The sequence below is a fragment of the Phoxinus phoxinus genome (assembly GCF_949152265.1).
Source record: "Phoxinus phoxinus genome assembly, chromosome: 8".
Taxonomy (NCBI): Eukaryota; Metazoa; Chordata; class Actinopteri; order Cypriniformes; family Leuciscidae; genus Phoxinus; species Phoxinus phoxinus.
The window spans coordinates 34,350,954-34,371,280 of NC_136883.1; the positions used below are offsets into that span (position 1 = coordinate 34,350,954).

The 20,327-nt window shown below is 36.3% G+C and overlaps 1 protein-coding gene across 1 annotated transcript; it reads left to right on the plus strand.

Annotated features, from left to right (window-relative positions):
• The first annotated feature begins 548 nt into the window (after window positions 1-548).
• On the plus strand, window positions 549-19,946 carry nat10 (N-acetyltransferase 10). The gene is made up of 29 exons (XM_079620973.1): window positions 549-717; window positions 868-991; window positions 1,082-1,173; window positions 2,784-2,955; window positions 4,933-5,055; window positions 5,143-5,204; window positions 5,904-6,018; window positions 6,102-6,209; window positions 6,296-6,429; window positions 6,543-6,636; window positions 8,167-8,265; window positions 8,586-8,722; window positions 8,803-8,927; window positions 9,940-10,090; window positions 10,524-10,620; window positions 11,311-11,427; window positions 11,513-11,614; window positions 12,188-12,262; window positions 12,377-12,493; window positions 13,809-13,942; window positions 14,046-14,094; window positions 14,184-14,280; window positions 14,422-14,532; window positions 14,621-14,793; window positions 15,460-15,579; window positions 15,708-15,806; window positions 18,297-18,370; window positions 19,308-19,385; window positions 19,478-19,946. The coding sequence occupies exons 2-29, from the start codon at window positions 878-880 to the stop codon at window positions 19,584-19,586; spliced, it is 3,078 nt and encodes a 1,025-aa protein (XP_079477099.1). The 5' UTR covers window positions 549-717; window positions 868-877; the 3' UTR covers window positions 19,587-19,946.
• The last annotated feature ends 381 nt before the right edge of the window (window positions 19,947-20,327 follow it).

The following is a 20,327-nucleotide window of genomic DNA, read 5'->3' on the forward strand; positions in this document are numbered from 1 at the left end:
TCCTTCAAAAGACACAAATCTGAACAGTTAACTTTTGAAGCACATGCTGTATTAGAGATGCATTTACATACAAGAAAGATTTTTTTTTTTTCAGGACACTTATCGTACACCACTATTTTGAATGTGACTTCGTTTCTTTTTAACATTGAACTCCAATAACAAAACGTAAATTATTAATTCCGTAGATTAGTGGTCATAAACTACAGAGAAGTAAATCCTGAGGTTTAGGACATATTATATAGGACTTCTTGTTTATGACATACATTCAGTACATTAAAACCATGAATGCAACAAAATGTGCACGCTATGAGAATAAGTTTTCTTTTTATCCAGAAATTCTGTAGTAATTACTACAGAAGGACTACAATTCCCACAATGAAACAAAATCACCTTCTTGACTATTCTGACTGCAGCAACCTACTTTAATAAAAAAATAAAAAAAAGCGCAGACTTTAGACAATCTCTTTAGGTAATGTCAACAACAAGCCTTAATTTAGAAAATAGCGAATACAAATCGCGTTTTTCTGTCATTCTGAACAGGCGCTTTCACGGACAGCTATATGTCTGTTTTGGGGTCCATCACGCCAGGGTCCTTCCGCCGAAGCTTCCCCACGTGAATATACGAGCATGATAGTCTACTGTAAATGAGGCGTAGTTTTATTTCCAGAAAGTTGTATTTAGGATCAGTTTGTTTTGCTTTATCGATACAACATTAAGGTATGCCCTATGATATGAATAAACGTATAGAACATAGTTGTGTACGTACGCGTTGTAAAATGTGTTTAATTTCTCTGCTCGAACTAACAGTTACAGTGTTTACTTCGTATTACCATGTAAAACTGACTTTATTGTGTTGTGTTTATTCAGTTTTAAAACAATGGCAACTTTTCGAAAGAAGGTGGACAATCGCATTCGTGTCCAGATAGAAAACGGCGTCGCACAACACCACCGGTCGATGTTCGTTATAGTTGGTGATCGTGGAAAAGATCAGGTGAGGCATGACTGTGTTTAATGATACTGTAACTTACTGATGTGAGGAGATGTTTGCAGAGCCTTGCTCATGTGTGCACTTTGCATCCAGGTTGTCATTCTCCACCACATGCTGTCTAAAGCCGCAGTCAGAGCCCGGCCATCAGTGTTATGGTGCTACAAGAAGGAGCTTGTCTTTAGCAGGTATGATTACTCAAAAAACAAAACACCTCATTCATTGTTGTGTTCAGGGGCCCAAACTGACGAAAAATATCTTATTTATAAGCATAAAGTACTTAAAAGATTAAATTCTGATAGCTTGCTCTGTAAATCAATGAGATCTTTACAGGTGAAACTAAAAATTAGAATATTGTGCAAAAGTTCATTTATTTCAGTAATTCGACTTAAAAGGTGAAACTAATATATTATATAGACTCATTACACGCAAAGTGAGATATTTCAAGCCTTTATTTGTTATAATTTAGTTGATTATGGCTTACAGCTTATGAAAACCTTTTCACAATATTCTAATTTTGAATTTGGGGTTTTCATAAGCTGTAAGCCATAATCATCAAAATTATAACAAATAAAGGCTTGAAATATCTCACTTTGCATGTAATGAGTCTATATAATATATTAGTTTCACCTTTTACGTTGAATTACTGAAATAAATGAACTTTTGCATGATATTCTAATGTTTCCAGTTTCACCTGTATAACAGTGCCAGACTAAAATGCATAAATATCAGCTGTCACTCTATAACTTTTAATAATGTCTTCTAAATGCTTAGTTTTATGATCAAAGCTTTTATTCTGTATAGTACCGGTCAAAAGTTTGGAAACATTACTATTTTAAATTTTTTGAAAGAAGTCTTTTATGCTCATCAAGCCTGCATTTTTTAAAAATCACAAATACAGAATTTTTTTTAAATATTGTGAAATTTAAATAATGGTTTTGAATGTTTATATAGTTTAAAATGTTATTTATTTTTGTGAAGCAAAGCTGAATTTTCATAATTCTTCAGTGTCACATGATCCTAAAAAAATCATTCTAATATGCTGATTTATTATCAATTTTGGAAACAGTTGTGCTGCTTAATATTTTTTATAACCCCCTGTAATACTTTTTTTAGGATACAACATTTTATTTACAATATAAATCTTTTGTAACAACAATCTACACTACCGTTTAAAAGTTTAGGGTCAGTAATTTTTTTATTTCGTTTTTTAAAAGCAATTAATACTTTTATTCAGTAAGGATGTGTTAAATTGATAAAAAGGGCTAGTAAAGATTTATATTGTTATATACGATTTCTTTTTTGAATGCTGTTTTTATCATCAATGAATAATGAATAAAGTTTCACAGTAAAAAAAAAAAAAAAATATATATATATATATTGTAAGCAAAACAACTGTTTCAAATCAAATCATCATATTAGAATGATTTCTGAAGGATCGTGTGACACTGAAGACTGCAGTAATGATGCTGAAAATTCAGCTTTGATCACAGGAATAAATTATATTTTAAGGTACATTAAAAAAGAAAAGCATTATTTTAATCGTGATAATATTTCACAATATTACTGTTGTCAAATTAATACAGATTTGATGAGCATAAGACACTTCTTTCAAAAACATACAAAAATAGTATGTTTCCAATCCATACTTTTGACCAGTACTGTATCTGTACATTTTAGCTTCCCAAACAATATTAACCATTATTTCCAGACCCTTTTTCATCTGACTAGACTTTCTTCTGGTTTAAAATTGTGTGCTATCAGGAACACTGATAGAAATGCATCTGTTGCTTTACAGCAACCGAAAGAAGAGGATGCGAGCGCTGCAGAAGAAGATCAAGACAGGCACACTGAATCTAAAAGAGGACGATCCGTTTGAGCTCTTCGTTGCTGCAACCAACATCCGCTACTGCTACTACAATGAAACACACAAGATCCTGGGAAACACTTACGGCATGTGTGTTCTACAGGTAATGTCTGTGGCAAACATCTCAGACAGGGCCTTCATATTACTGGAGAACCCAGTAAAGCCTTACTTAAGAAATAATAATTATTTTTTGAAATGGAACAGTTTATTGAACTGTTAGACAAAAAACAAAATTGTATTATATTTGATACACCGGGCTTTAAAGGATCATTTAGTATGATATAGGAGAATATGGAGATCATACTCGGTGAGGAAGGTATGCTGATATTTAAATGGCAAACATTACAAAATAAAATAAAATCTAAGCATAGTAACATAAAGCATATGAAAAATATCTAAATGTAACTCGTCACTCTATGCGTATGTTGTGTTCACACTTGACATGTTTGGTTGGATTAAAATTAACCCTGGATTTGGTTGGATTAAAATGAACGCTGCAATCTGAACCCTGGGGCACACCGAGACTGCTGTTCCGCTTTCCAAACAAATTTTGAATGAAAGAAATATGAATTAAGTTAGAATGAAATATGACTGCAACACAGACCAAAGACATGTAAACCAACCAAAAAACGGGACACAATGTCACAGAATGCTCAAGCATATCTGTTTTTTGATGTTGATGTTGCCCTTCACAGTTCAGTACAGGTGTCAGAACCGCGTCTCCGCGCAGCAGATCTTCATTTGTGTGACGGGGGGATTCCTGATGCAGTTTTAACTCCTTTACACATTTTATAAGCTCTTCACGAGTTCTCAGCTGGTCAAAATACCATCATATGTAGGCTACGCACATACAACCAGAGCATTTAGCCCAGAACACAGCATAGTTTTGTATGTTTGGTAAGTTCCGTCGCGAAATATACGTAATAAAAAACGACCAATTAGTTTGAGAACACATCCCTGAATTAAAAATACTAAGTGGACCAGGAGTCACTTCAGGTTGGTGGAGAGTTCTTGCCTCAAGTGGAGGAGTTCAAGTATCTTGGGGTCTTGTTCACGAGTGAGGGAAGGATGGAACGGGAGATTGACAGACGGATCGGTGCAGCTTCTGCAGTAATGCAGTCGATGTACCGGTCTGTCGTGGTGAAGAAAGAGCTGAGCCTCAAGGCGAAGCTCTCGATTTACCGGTCAATCTACGTTCCTACTCTCACCTATGGTCGTGAGCTTTGGGTCATGACCGAAAGAACAAGATCCCGGATACAGGCGGCCGAAATGAGCTTTCTCCGCAGAGTGGCTGGGCGATCCCTTAGAGATAGGGTGAGGAGCTCGGTCACTCGGGAGAAGCTCAGAGTAGAGCCGCTGCTCCTCCACATCGAGAGGGGTCAGCTGAGGTGGCTCGGGCATCTGTTCCGGATGCCTCCTGGACGCCTTCCTGGGAAGGTGTTCCGGGCACGTCCCACCGGGAGGAGACCCCGGGGAAGACTTAGGACCAGCTGGAGAGACTATGTCTCTCGGCTGGCCTGGGAACGCCTCGGTGTCCCCCCGGAAGAGCTAGAGGAAGTGTCTAGGGAGAGGGAAGTCTGGGCATCTCTGCTTAGACTGCTGCCCCCGCGACCCGGCTGGATAAGCGGAAGAAGATGGATGGATGGATGGACCAGGAGTCAGGACTAAATGTTTTTTTTTCTTTTTTGAACAGAACTACAAGTGTGAACACACCCTATATTTTCCAATAATGTGTATATAATATTTGATAATCACATTTTAGCATGATTTTTCTAAAAAATTATAATCAAGTAAAAGTTACTTTAGTTCAGTAAGTGTTCATTTTGAAATATTACTTACAATATAAAAGTTATTCTTACCTTTACTTAAAAATAAATAAATCAGATTACACAGCAAAAAGACGTGAACCATGACCTTAAAGAGGATGTTCTTTGATAAAAAATGATCAGAGAGCAGAAGGCATGAAGTAGATTGTGTACAAGAGTTTTTTTCAATAAAGTTTTTTATCATGTTGATCATTTAGAGGCCTTAGAAATGCATGCATTAAATATGATACAGTTCCTCTGACTTTCTTTTCCAGGACTTTGAAGCCGTCACTCCCAACCTCTTGGCTCGGACTGTTGAGACTGTAGAAGGGGGAGGCATTGTGGTCATTCTTCTGAGGACCATGAAGTCGCTGAAGCAGCTGTACACAATGACAATGGTAGATGGCCTCTGAAGTGCTCGTATGCCGATATAAAGCTGTAATCTGCGTGCGAATATTTTTTTTTAAATGTGTGTTTTCTTTCAGGATGTTCATTCTCGATACAGGACAGAGGCTCACCAGGATGTTGTTGGAAGGTTTAATGAAAGGTCAGTCCTGCAATTCTGATGCATGACATTTAATTACAAAACACTCATAGAATATTAACGTATTAGATATTAGCAGTATTTTAATAATTACAATACTAATATTGATGTCTTAATTTTCAAACATTCAGCCATCAAGTTTTTCTTTTGTTGGACAACAGGACAGAGCCTTTGAAGGGATAGTTCACCTAAAATGTTTAATTATCCCAGAATTTACTCACCCTGAAGTCATCCTAGGTGTATATGACTTTCTTCTCTCAGCCAAACACAATCACAGTTAAAATATCATGGCTCTTCCTACCTTTATAATGGGAGTGAATGGTACCATAGATTTTCAAGCCCAAAAAAGCGCATCCATCATAAATCCATCCGTATGGCTCCGGGGGGTTAATAAAGGCCTTCTGAAGCGAAGAGATGCGTTTGTGTAAGAAAGATATCCATATTTATAACTTTATAAACTATCATCATTGGCTTCCAGTAACGGCCGATGGAAGAGTGACCTCTGACCCGATGCATTTAAATATATTTAGAAAATTAAAAAAAATTACAAATGCAATAAAAAGTATGTACCAAAAATGAAAGAATCGGTGTTAGACTCTGGAAAAAGTGGTATTGGTGTATCCATAGTACATAACCTATTCTTGTACGATCCTGTGAGAAAGAAGGAACTGCAGAAATGATGCTTGTCATATTTTCCCCCAGATTCATCCTGTCTCTCTCCTCTTGTAAGTCATGTGTTGTGATTGATGACCAACTCAACATTCTGCCAGTCTCCACTCACATTAACAACATCAAACCTGTCCCTCCAAAAACACAGGTGAGCCTGGTTCATAACCAGATCGTGTTCTGTTTGATAATTCGTTTATATGTAATCCATAATCTTTTTGATTTTGCCAACAGGATGAGGGACTTTCTCCTCTGGAGCAAGAGCTGAAGGACCTGAAGGAGTCTTTACAGGACACACAGCCAGTTGGCGTTCTAGTGGACGGCTGTAAAACTATGGACCAGGTAAAATCAAAAGAACCTATAAATCTTAATGCTGATGTTCAGTGTGACCCGACTAGTGTTGATTTTACCTGTGTTTATGTCTTCAGGCCAAAGCAGTGCTGAAGTTCATTGAGGCTATTTCAGAGAAGACCCTGCGCAGCACGGTGGCTCTCACTGCCGCCCGCGGTCGAGGTAAATCTGCTGCGCTGGGATTGGCTATGGCCGGAGCTGTTGCGTTTGGGTATGTAGTACACTGTTATGATTATGAATAAGCTCTTGTTCTGTTGTTATGTTTGCCTCCTGACTGGATTTTATGCATATGAATAACTTATTGACTTTGCGTTCTCTTCTCAGCTATTCAAATATCTTTGTCACATCGCCCAGCCCAGACAATCTGCACACGCTGTTCGAGTTCGTATTTAAAGGTTTTGATGCCCTCCAGTATCAGGTAATCATCAATCAACATCATTAGATATGATCTAGTCACAGCCAGACCCAGACTATATTAAAAGAGTGTATTATTGTTAGGGATGTTTCGGATTCGGACGAATATTGGGGTTTTTAATGGGATTCGGTTTTTGCCCGAACCTTAGAATTTTTTTCAACCGAACCCTAGGCTTGCAATACGTGCACTACGATGGTCGACATCACGCCGCCGTTGATTACGGGAAGGTGCTTGCGTAGTGTAACGCGTTGTGTCAGGAAGAAAAATAGGGATACCGGTAGCTCACAGATAAAGTTATTGCAGAGGCCAGACAGACTCACGTAGGCAGATTGGCATCTTACAACTCGTACTCCCAATCGAACTCGTGTAACTGTCTGTCACACATTCTACTGTCCACAGCGTTACTTAATAAACAAATTAAAATAAAAATGAGCATCAAACAGTCAAAAGAAGGCAATTCAAGTCGAGCTACATCGAGCCTCAAAAATCTGGATTCGGTTCATCCCTAATTATTGTAAATAAGACTAATTAAACATTTACAGTATTACAATTCTGAGGCAAGACATGGGTATTTTTGTTGCAGTGCGTTGCAGCACTACTGTAATTTTTTTAATAAACAGAGTAACAAGTTGAACTCCGTGTATTTTAGGATCGGTAATATACTATTTTAGTTTTTATTAATGTAGCTGCTATTGGAATTGTTGGTTTTCTTTATTATCGTTCCTCCTGAATGGGAGTCTGTGACAGCCCTATGAACCCTAAGTGGGAAAATTACCATCTTTGGGGTTTCTGGGACAACTCTATAGTGCCATCACCAGTTCAAAAATTCACATTTGAAACGGTTAGAACTCTTGAACCCTTTGATCTAGAAAAATCAATCGTAATACACCTGATTCCTCTCATCATGCTGATCACATTCAATATCTTACATTGGTTCAGAGGCTGTATCTTGGCAAAATTTTGATCAATACAGAAACTATTATAGAATCGTAATTTTGTAGGCTTCATCGGAACCATGATCTGAGGGTCCATGCCAAATTTAGGAACAGTGCCACACCGCCTACAGGTCATGAGATCTGAAAAATTGCTATTTTTGACAATTACTTGATCCTTCGTGATCTTGATGTCTATGGATTCCTTGTGTCATGTCGATTCCGTGGATATATTATTACAATATTAATTCTTTTTTTGTAATTTGTGTAACTTAAGTTTTTCTAAAAAAAAAAACAGCTTTAGTTGAAGTAAAAGAAATGTAAATGAGAAAGGTTGCCTTGGTTTTTACATTTTATTTTTTATATTTTATTTTATTTGTCAACATTTATTTATTTTTTCAATTAACTTTTTTTTATGTTAATTTAAACCCTGATTATTTATTTAGTATTTTCTAAAATGTGTAATTCTTTAAATAAATTTTTATAGGTAAATATGTTCTAAATCTATGTATCTACTAGTTGGACAATATAAATCAGACATTTATGCATACATCTGAGGGAACTACTTCAAACCAGATTTTTTTTTAATTTTTTTTTTTAGGAACATATGGACTATGAAATAATCCAATCTTTGAACCCAGAGTTTAACAAAGCTGTGGTTCGTGTGAACATCTTCAAGGAACATCGACAGACCATTCAGGTATACCGACTTCCATTTCTGCATTTCTATTCCATCATTTTTTTTTCTTTTTCTTGCAAATATTTGTTAAATAGTGGAGTCTCAGATATTGACTTTGCTTAGAATAATTTTTTTCCCCCTTTAGTATGTTTTTAGAATATTTGGAAGTTAAAGGGATGGTCTGGAGTAAAATCAACCTAGGGTCCTTTGCACCATGACCTCGAGCCAAACTGGGGGGGTTGATTTTACTCCGGACCATCCCTTATAAGGGATGAAAAGGTTCATATGGTGCATCTTGCATTGTTCACAACTATAATAATAATTGATGTTTTGGTGCGCAGTACATCCACCCTGCTGATGCGGTGAAGTTAGGCCAGGCCGAGCTGCTAGTCATTGACGAGGCTGCTGCTATCCCACTGCCTTTAGTGAAGAAGCTTCTGGGGCCGTACCTTGTGTTTATGGCATCTACCATCAATGGGTCTGTATTTGAAGAGCTGCTACATTTTCATCGTTTTACAACTATATTATCAGTGCAGTAATGCTCATGTCCACACGCAGCTATGAGGGCACGGGTCGCTCTCTGTCTCTGAAGCTGATCCAGCAGTTGAGACAGCAGAGTGCAGACAGCCAGCAGAACCTCTCGGCTGAGAACAGAAACACCAGCACAGCCAGGCTGGCAGCAGGTATGCGCTAACGTCCTTTTGCTTTCGAACTGTAATGGAGTGAAACGGTGCCTGCCCGCTTGTTCTGGAAGCATCTTTTCCATTCATTTCTCCTATAGGGATTTTAAAAAGCCATGAACCAAGCCAACCAGATACGAGGTGATTCATAACGTTACAAACTTTAATTTGAAGCAAAAAAGTATTTGAAAATCGAACAAATATACGAAGGTGCAAAACTTTTTTTGAGGCTTTATTGAGGGAATTTACTACAATCCCATGAAGCATTGCAAACAATAGAAGTCAAGTCAAGTCATCTTCATTTATATAGCGCTTTTAACAATGTAGATTGTTTCAAAGCTACTTTACAGAGATAAACGTATAATTTAAGGTAACAGATTGTTTTGGCTTTATAGCGGTTCTTGAATAATGTTATTTTCCAGCTAAAGTTAGTTTAGATTGATTCACTTCCGTCGAAAGGATTATAACCAAATTAAAAACGATGGAGAAATATAACAAAACTTCATTTAAAAATGTTGATACATGCAAATATTTAAGTATTTTTAAGAGCGCAGGAGACCGACTTTATTACGTCATTCACAGTGTTTATCGGGAGCTAAAAAGAGCTAAAGTGGGCGGAGCTTTACCATGACCGTTTCCTGTTGGTGGAATGACCTGCATAACTCAACTCGAGCTTTTCAGTTTTTAAGAAACCGCTAAAGATGACAGCATCATGGGTAATTTAGAATTTTCACTATGAATTCCAATGTTTAACATGATTATTTAAAATACTGCATGCTGATGGCTTCAACAGAAGAAAATATAATCGATTAACAGCCTCAGAGCTCACAGTATATTTGTCTTTTAAGGTTTATAAGTTGCCATTAAAAAGCAATTTCCCTATGGAGAAAATGAATGGAGTTTTTACTTCTGCACTCTATATCTCTTCACTTGCCACCAGAATTCGAGACATGAAAAAAATAATTACTTTTTCCCCCCTGACTGATGATGTTTAATGTGTAAATCCTCTCTGCAGCACGAAGCCTTCATGAGGTGACCCTCCACGAGTCTATCCGCTATGGCCAGGGGGACCATGTGGAGAAATGGTTGAATGAACTGCTGTGCTTGGACTGTCTGAGTGTGCCACGCATCATTTCCGGCTGCCCTTTACCCCAGACGTGCGACCTGTATCCTCTAAAAGTCAAACGAGACTTCTACATTCAGCACTGGAGTTTTATGTTCATGCTAACATTATACTAGTGTGGTAACCCATCACTGCCACATAAGAAAAAAAACATGCTTTGGTAAAAATAAATATGAGATTAAAAAGTCAAAATTATGAAGTAAGTCATTATGACATGAAAGTAAAAATTTGTTGTCTAATTATGACTTTTTATCTTAGTGTTTTGACTGTCATAACTTTTTTTTTATCTTTTTGTCAGAATTTGAATCGTTCTCGTATGTGGGCTGCCTGCCTGTCTTTCACATGATTTTTATTTACTATCATCATCGCCAGACTTGTAAAAACATGCCTGATTTCTCAAAATAACACAAAACTCTCATCTACCTTAGACTGACTCCTCTCTCTAGACATTAGATTTCTTTAACCCCATATTTCAGTTATTATGTGAATCGAGACACGTTGTTTTGTTATCACAAAGCTTCTGAGACTTTCCTTCAGCGCCTTATGGCACTTTACGTAGCATCACATTACAAGGTAAAGTAATATCTTGGTTATTAGAACAGTGGTTCTCAATCTGTTTGACTCAAAAGCCTCTCATTGTCTCAACACAATTTTTAAAGGCTCCCTGGTATTTTTTTTGTAGTTTTGTTTTATTATTTAGTATATGATAACATTATATAATAATTACATTTCAGTTTACAATTTTATTCTTTTTTTAATTTAAGCATTTGACAATGAATGAAATCCTATTTGGATACTAACAATTTATTATTATTATTAATAAATGAATAAATAACAATTTATTAGAGGGGTCATGACATGGATCTTTTATCATGTTCACTTATACTGGTAATAAAGGTGTTTTGTTTTTTTGTGTACAAAAAACAAACAAACAACCCACATATATATATGTGGAAAACATATTTTCAACTTCCATTCTGTCCCTCTGTCTGAAATTATCAGTTTTTAAGGCGTTGCTCCTTTAACGCTTGTCAGTAAATGTCCACTGTTATGATTGGCTAAGATCATTGCATAGGAAATGAGCTGGATATTTTAAGCTATGAAACTTGCAGGATGTTTTAATGGTACAAAAACCTTACATGTCAAAATATGAAGACAAATTTTTGTCATAATTACTTTTTCGTCATCTTGGTTGAGAACCACTGAGTTAGAGCATTACATAATGTCACAACAAGTTTAACTCGATCTCCTCTCCCTCCTCAGAATTCCCCCAATGACCTTCAGTTGCTTTCGGATGCTCCTGCTCACCATCTCTTCTGCCTGCTGCCCCCCGTCCCGCCCACACAGAGCTCACTCCCAGAGGTCCTAGCAGTTGTGCAGGTCAGCTAAAGATACGTAATTCCAGAACTGCTAAATCTGAGTTGAATTATGTTGTTAATGAAAGAACTGTAAACTGTAATTTCAGGTGTGTCTGGAAGGAGAGATCTCACGCCAATCCATCCTCAGCAGTTTGTCCAGAGGGAAGAAAGCTTCAGGTGATCTCATTCCCTGGACTGTTTCGGAACAGGTAACAAATCCCAATTTAAAATGAAGCTACGCTACAGTTCACCAGTTTGGGACCATTATGGTATTTTTTTCAATACTTTAATTCTTAATTTAGTATAATACATACTTTTATTTAGCAAGGATGCATTGAATTGATCAAAAGTGACAATAAAGACATATATTATGTTATGTTTCAAATAAATGCAAAAAAGTATCATGGTTTCCACATAAATATTAAGCACCATAACTTTTTTCAACATTAATAATAATGGAAAATGTTTCTTGAGCATCAAATCATCATATTAGAATGATTTCTGAAGGATCATGTGACACTGAAGACAGGAGTAATGGCTTATGAAAATTAAGCTTTGATCACAAGAATAAATTACATTATTCAAATTGTAAAAAATACTTCAGAATTTTACTGTATTTTGATCAAATAAATGCAGCCTTGGTTAGCATAAGAGACTTCTTTTTAAAACATTTTTCTTTTTAAAAGACCCTAAACTTATGATAAATGGTGTATATAGCTTATTTATGCCATACTGTTGAATAAATGTTTCAGAGAATGATTCTGATGCTCTTGTGTTTTTAGTTTCAAGACCCTGATTTCGGAGGCCTCTCTGGAGGCAGGATTGTCCGCATTGCAGTGAACCCGGATTATCAGGGGGTAAATGACATTCTTTTCCCCTCAGTCTCTGTTATGTTCATTGAACAGCTTGCGTATAGAAGTTGTGTGATGATTGCCTTGTTTGAGCAGTTCTGTCGTTCCCCGCGTGTGTAGATGGGTTACGGCAGCCGTGCTCTGCAGCTGCTGGAACAGTATTATGAGGGCCAGTTTCCTCTGTTGGATGAGCAAGAACACACTCCGGCCAGCGCTATCACATCTTTGAGCAGTGAGGTAATGCTTTGCATCATCACTCAGAAATCTTCATGAAGTCTGTGTGGCACTTTATGTTTTAGTGGACATTGCTGTATTGTTATATATTGGTCCATGTAGGGGGAAATATTAAATAAAATAATTATTCCTTGTGTTCATATAGTACAAATCTGTGTTAAATTCGCTTGATCTTATTTTACTAGATTTGTTCTGTATTTTACTTTTTACATTAAACATTTTCAAGCCATTTCAGAAAATACGACACTCAAAAGTTTAGTTCAAATGTTTTCTGTTTGGATAGATTTTAAAATTGTAATTTATTTTTATAAATTACTGTAAAATTACTATACTGAATTACTATAATTTATTATTATTATGAATTACTGAATTTTGAGCATCATTACTCCAGTCTCCAGTGTCACATGATCCTTCAGAAATCATTCTAATATGCTGATTTGCTGCTCAAGAAACATTTCTGATTATCACTGTTGAAAACTAAAAATAATTTATTTCATTTTAAATGCTTATTAGCATGGATATTACTAGGAATATTGTTTATTAGTACTTACAAAGTACATATTAATGTCTTATTCTGCATGACCATATTATAGATCCCTTAATCATACCCAATACCTAATCTTAACAACTACCTTACTACTAACTATTAATAAGAAGTCATTAACAACTACCTTATTATTAACTATTAATAAGAAGTAATGAACAACTACCTTATTACTAATTATTAATAAGAAGTAATTAGGAGTTTATTGAGGCAAAAGTCGTAGTTATTAGTGAGAATTGAACTCTAAACTAAAGTGTGACCAAATTTAGAATTGTTTGTAACATTATCAATGTATTTACTGTCATTTTTAGATCAATTAATTCATTTTCTTTCTTTTTTTTCTTACTGTTTATCACTCAGCTCTGATTTATTCTGTGCAAAATTGATTACAATTTATGTGCTCTTTTGTTGTACCTTTTTGTACAAAATCAGAACTAAATTAGTCTTCTGTGGCAGTGATGTGTACAATAAGATTTATAATTCAAGATTTCCTTTATGTAATTCAGTAGTTATAAATGTCACTTCACTGATAAAGTAGCATCTGGACCCAAAGCTGTGATCAATATTAAGGTGACGTAGTTACATTGTACTTCCTCAGATAAGTACTGAGTAATAGTAATGAACTACATGTACTTATTATAGAGTTAGGGATTGGTTTAGGGTTTGTAATTACGCATAATGTACTGTTATTACTATAGTAAGTACACCTTAAAGTAAAGCGTCACCTAATGTAAGTGTGGATTCTGAAAGGAGTGTATATTTGTTCTTGTCCAGGCGGTCAGTCTTCTGGAAGAAGTGGTGTCCCCCAGGAAAGACCTGCCACCGCTGCTGCTGAAGCTGAATGAGAGGAGAGCCGAGAGCCTGGACTACCTGGGAGTCTCTTACGGTCTCACTCCTCAACTACTCAAGTGAGATGCTTTATACAAGCAGATTTTACAGTGATATTTGCAATGTTATACTATTGCAAAACATGTTCTTAACTCCTTAATCTCTGCTTTCTTTCTCATCCAGATTTTGGAAAAAGGGTGGATTTGTTCCTGTTTATTTAAGACAGACTCCGGTAAGCATGCCGCAATTTTGGTTGTTGTTGTTGTATTGTCAGGACTGTTTTTCTTTTTCTCACTTGTATTCTTCTGCTGTGGCCTGTAGAACGACCTGACGGGAGAGCACTCCTGCATTATGCTGAAGGAGCTCAATGCTGAGGAGTCAACCGAGCAGAACCAGTGGCTCTCTGCTTTTTGGAAAGGTGAGAATGCACAATCTCTCAGAATAACGCTGCATTTGACCAATCAGAATCAATTAATCCAGAGAGCTGTGTAATAATATATATATATATAATTCCCACTCATTCCTGATTTCAAAGACTAACGCTTCTTGTGTTGGACAGATTTCCGGCGGAGGTTCCTCTCCCTGCTGTCCTTCCAGTTCAGCAAATTTAACCCAACCCTGGCCCTCAACATCCTGCAGAACAAGAGCGCTAAGGATGACAGCCCAGCAGGTACAGCCCCGCATCTGCCAGCTCATCAGACTAAATGCTGTATGTGTGTGTTGGTTAAAGATAACCTTTCATGCGTCTGTCTGTTCAGCTGTCAGCAGTGCTGAGCTCGCTGCCACGTTCACTCCATACGACCTGAAGCGTTTGGAGATGTATTCAAGAAACATGGTGGACTATCACCTCATCATGGACATGATCCCTGTTATTGCACGCATGTATTTCCTCAAACAATTGGGAAACATCGGGCTTTCTGTTGCTCAGTCTGTAAGTAAAAGAATTTTCTTTAAGTCAAAATTTATCTTTAAGAATAGCCTATGTGATTTTACTAGGTATTAAAGATACAAATATATTTTTATTTTATGAATTTTTTTAAATGATAATAATTTGTATTATATTTATATACGCATATTGCGTAGTTGTGCTTGGAGTCAGCTGTTTTATTTGTGATAACGCACTGAAATTATTTATGCAGACAATTGGCCAGGCTGTCCAACAAAATATTATTAACTGAATATGTTATGTGTCCTGTTTCTATGCAGTTTTTTTTTTGCATATTAAAATAAAACGCGTAGCTGTAGTTTGCCAAATAATTTATATATATATTTATTTTGATGGTTTTATTTGAACTTGTAGGGTCATTAAAAACAAATATTCCTTCCAGACATCACTTTTGTACAGAGCCCCTAAAGGGACATGAAGAGAAAAAAATTTGATGGAAGGAAAAATGATGTCAAGAAACTTTGCTTTCGCTCACAAAGAACAGAAAAGTTTCTCTGGGAACGTAACGAGCGAACGCAAAAGCATTGAAATATATGTTTTCCTCCAATCTCATATTTTTATTTAATCACCATGTCCTTTTAGTGGCTTCATGCTTTTGGCCACTACTGTAAATAATGTTTGTGTGTACTGCATGATGGATCCTCTCTTCAGGCTCTACTGTTGGGAATCGGGCTTCAACACAAGAGTGTAGATGAGCTGGAGAAGGCCATCGATCTGCCCGCTTCTCAGCTCATGGGCCTGTTCAACCGGGTCATCCGTAAAATAGTGCAGGTGAGACCAAACAACCAGCGTACAAGAATTAGAACCGAACCTTCTCTTCAGCCTGAGAAATAAACCGCATGGATCTACTCTTCTGGAAAAGTTATTGTTTGATTCTATATTTCAAATATTTCCTGCAGTTCTTCAACACTCTTCAGGAGACAGCCGTTGAAGCCGAGATGGTGGCCACCAAAGACATAAGCATGGAACCAACTGCGCAGACGCTAAATGAAGATCTGGTATGAGACTCTAGATTATTATTTTGTGATCTAAAAAATAATCAAAAAATTTTTTGAGTCGGTAAGATTTTTAAAAATATATTTGAAAGAAGTCTCTTATACTTGCAAATCCTTCTTTTTGGATCTGTAGTCAACCAAAGAAATGCTTAGTCGACCAAAGTCCTGTCCTGAGCAACGATCAGCCGAAAATAAATAAATAAATAAAAACGCGATGTTTTGCATTTTGATTGAACATTATTAAACAATTGTCAGAGCATTTATAAAACAAAAACGAAAAACATCAATAATACATAAAAAAATATAATAATAATACAATTCTTTGAAAATTAAAAAAGCAGGAAAATATACTGAGACGCCCCAAGTATCTGTACTTCTACTTGAGTACGAGAAGTGAGACGGACTATTTTCTTTAGCGGAAGCAATATAAATCGTTTTTTAAATCCATAAACTCCTTTTAAAATCAATATTTTGTGTCAAATTATTGATTTATTTGGTAGGTAGTCATGTAATAAGCGGTATAATGTAGAGTTTGTCTTACATGTACTTCATGAGGCACACACGCGCGCGGTCTCTTTCTCTCTCCCTCTGTCATGCACGCGCTACGCGGTTTGGATTGGAGCACAGTCTCTGTCTCGCGGGCGCGCTAGCTCGCTCGCTCTAGATTCCGGGAGAAACTTTTTGCGGGCATCAGTGAGGAAAATCCGGAATTCTGATTAGTAGCGGAAGTAGCGTTCTAACTGAGTGAATACAGCAAAACTACCTCTATTCCTTAGTGAGCGCAAGCAGCAGTGCAGCCAGCCACAGGTGCGGTTACCGAGTGTTGTGTTGTTCTACGTGGTGCGCTAAACTGTGGCGCTGTTACAAAATAGCCTAAATTAAAGCATTTAAAGTTGGGGATAAAACATATGCTAATTATATTTAGAATACAGTAATATATAAATGCTTATAAATGAATAAATATCAAGGAGTAAATCAATGAAAATGTCTTTATTGGTGAAAAAAAAAAAAAAAAAATTATGCAACTGGTCGACCAAGACGGCATCGACCGATTAGTCGACTAAACGACTAAAGTTGACAGCCCTAGTAGTTATATACCTTTTAAAGGGGAGGGACTTCTGGGACTGGAATTTGACTGGAGGAGTTGATTCTATCAAGCGAAAAACCTGTATTGCAGGTTTTCTTGATTGCTTCAGAGAAACCGAACCAATCAGCATATAACACTCTATTGTATTGCTAATCCAATCATCCTGACTTGATTGCTCAAACCTTAAAGGAATACTCCGACTTTTTGGGACTTTAGCCTATTCAACTTATCCCCCAGAGTTAGATAAGTCCATACATACCTTTTTCATCTCCGTGCGTGCTATAAGTCTGTTTGACGCACCCACCGCTAGCCTAGCTTAGCACAAAGACTGGATGTAAATGGTTGCAGCTAGCATACTAATCCAAATAAGTGACAAAATAACGCAAACATTTTCCTATTTACATGTTGTGATTTATATAGTCACAGAGTGTACAAAAAACAGTCACATGAGACACAGACATATTTTAACCGTATAAATACTGGGAACTACATTCCCTGAATATAGGGCGGAGTGATAACCGCAGCGCACCTGAGCGCACCTCACCTGTCTCAGGTGCTGCGGTTATCACTCCGCCCAAGTAGCAGTGCTTCGCCTTCAGAGAATATAGTTCCCAGTATTTATACGGTTAAAATATGTCTGTGTCTCATATGACTTTGTTTTTTGTACACTCTGTGACTATACAAATCACAACATGTAAATAGGAAAATGTTTGCGTTATTTTGTCACTTATTTGGATTAGTATGCTAGCTGCAACCATTCACATCCAGTCTTTGTGCTAAGCTAGGCTAGCGGTGAGTGCGTCAAACAGACTTATAGCACGCACGGAGATGAAAAAGGTATGTATGGACTTATCTAACTCTGGGGGATAAGTTGAATAGGCTAAAGTCCCAAAAAGTCGGAGTGTTCCTTTAACATTATCATAGAGACAAAGGCACCACTGTACCTTGAGCTTAATGGTCAGGAAGTGCATAAAGACAAAAGCTAATGTCAGACACCTGAATTGCTTGACTTAATCTTCATCTATACCTTAAATGCTAAAATCAGTATTCTTCAACGTGATGTTTAGGTAAGAAAGCGTATTTGAAATAGACTCTTAAAATTTGTTATCCTTCAATGGGTAAAACAGTTATAATATTGTGAAACATTTGACCATTTAAAATACCTTTTCTATTTTAATATATTTTAAAATGTATACATGTGGTGCAAAGCTGCATTACTCCAGTCTTCAGTGTCACATGATCCTTCAGAAATCATTCGAAAATGTTGATTTGGTGACATTTCTGATTATTTTCTGTTGAAAACAATGCTCAGGATTCTTTGAGGAATAGCAAGTTCAAAAGAACAGTATTTATTAGAAAATTTTTTGTAACAAGTTATCATATTGAAATATAATTTTGTCCCTTAGAATGACGCAGCCAAAGAATTCCTGGAGAAACACAAAACTGACATGGAGAAGATTAAAGAGATGAATCTTTCAGAGTGAGTACTTCGAATGCAGTCCAAACTATTTAAACTGCTCTTTTATTTAGGGTTCTTACACAGTGTGGAAAAGTATGGAATTTGATTTGAGTCATTTACATTTCTAAATATGGAAAAAAGAAGAGTTTCCAAGAGTTTAGAGAGGGAGAAAAGTGTTTCCAGACTTTTGTGCCTATTCAGTTTTCTAAACTGACAATTAGAAATTCTTAATTTGAATCTGTAATCAGTGCTTTTGATTAAATCTGTAATCTGGCAGTTATGCGACGTCACTGAACATGCTAAATCCCATATGTGGCACCGTCTCAGGGGCACAGAAATAAAAAAAAAATCACATATATGGAACCGTACCGCTCAAAAGGTTAATCATGCCGAGTGCATTTGACCGGCATAAAATCGGCATACGTCAGACTGACCAGCCGGTCGCCGGTCATGAACGATTACGTGAAAATCGGCCAATTCCGGTCACCGGCCGATCAATCGGTGCATCTTTAACCATAAGCAAGTCTCTTTTGAACTTCATTAAACGAATGTCATGTGCCACTCAAACCAGCAACAGATAAAGAAGCAAAGATCATCTAAATCAGACTGTACTTTGCTGTTTGTTCGACATCAAACCACATTTACAGTATCAGTCATGTGTCAGAGGGGAATATATGCAGGTTATAAAGCATTTTAGCTTCTTTTGCCTGTTATCATTTTGAAGAAAACCAATGAAAAAAACAGAATAAAAATATTAACAGATGGCTGCACTATATACCAAATATAATGTTGTATGAAGCACTTATGTTGAAACGATTTTAAAAATCTTTAGATTTTTGGAGGTTTGGAAAGTTGAATACCATTCAACAATGGTATTGAATTTGGAAATGGAAAATTTATTTTTCCCGCTCAAATGGCTGTGTTGACCCCTCTTTTCCTATCTGAATTTTTTATGAAGGTACATGATCCGAGGAGATGACGAGGAATGGGACCAAGTGTTGAAAAAAGAACATACAGCTATTGTGAGCATAAAAACGTAAGAGAAGATATATGGAGCTCGGGTTAAGCAGGTTTTGTCTGGGATCATGAACCGCTATGAACTTTATCTTTCTGTTTTCTCCCCCTCAGTGACAAAAAAAGAAAACAACCGGAAGTCTTGAACCAGAAAGAACAATGGCAAGGCAAGAAGATGAAGAAAAATAAGGACAAAAAGGGCAAATTTGGAAAGAAAACATGAAAGAAATGGACTTTAAAATGTAACCTTGAAATGTATTTGTGCTTGTCGTCCTTCATGTTTCTCTGGCCAATAGATTTATTCGAGTCGTGAGTCCAAATGAATAAATGTGTTTGGATAAAGGATTTTACAATCAAGACCAATTTGTTTTATCTTTTTTTTTTTTTTATAAAATAAAGTTGTACATTGGTGTTTTTTCAGATATTAATATTTCCATGGTTTAGACCTCATATTTTCCTTAAAAGTTTATTTCAGCCTGACACTACAATTTAGGGCATGCACCCCCGGAATATATATATATTTAAATAACCCCTTGAACCATGACTTCTGGCAAGTTTTGTGGATATAAATTGACATTTTGAGTATACAAATATGGCATACCATCAACAGATTCAAGGCATGATTATTGCAGCACATACCTTGAACTGGTCAAAAACAGAAACCTTCATTTTATAAATTTAGACAGGATTATTCATATTTTTCTTTTGTGTTAATTTTCAGCTATAAGGTAGAAATTGATAGTGGAAAAAATGTAAGGGCACAACCCTGAAAAAGATTATTTACAAAAGTTTTATATGTTTACATTATTTAATGCACAATGAAGTGAACAAACATGAACAATCAAGTGTTTGTATTAAATAACATTCACAAACATTAATTAATGTTGTACAAATATTTTGTTCACTCAATTGTGTTGATGTTAGATAACGTTAACGAATGGTATCTTATTGTAGTGTTACCAAA

Coding starts and splice junctions, on each gene's coding strand:
- nat10 (XM_079620973.1), top strand. CDS start 878: ATGGCAACTTTTCGAAAGAAGGTGGACAATCGCATTCGTGTCCAGATA. Junction 6,210..6,295: donor GCTGTAAAACTATGGACCAG/GTAAAATCAAAA, acceptor TTATGTCTTCAG/GCCAAAGCAGTGCTGAAGTT. Junction 19,386..19,477: donor GCTATTGTGAGCATAAAAAC/GTAAGAGAAGAT, acceptor TCTCCCCCTCAG/TGACAAAAAAAGAAAACAAC.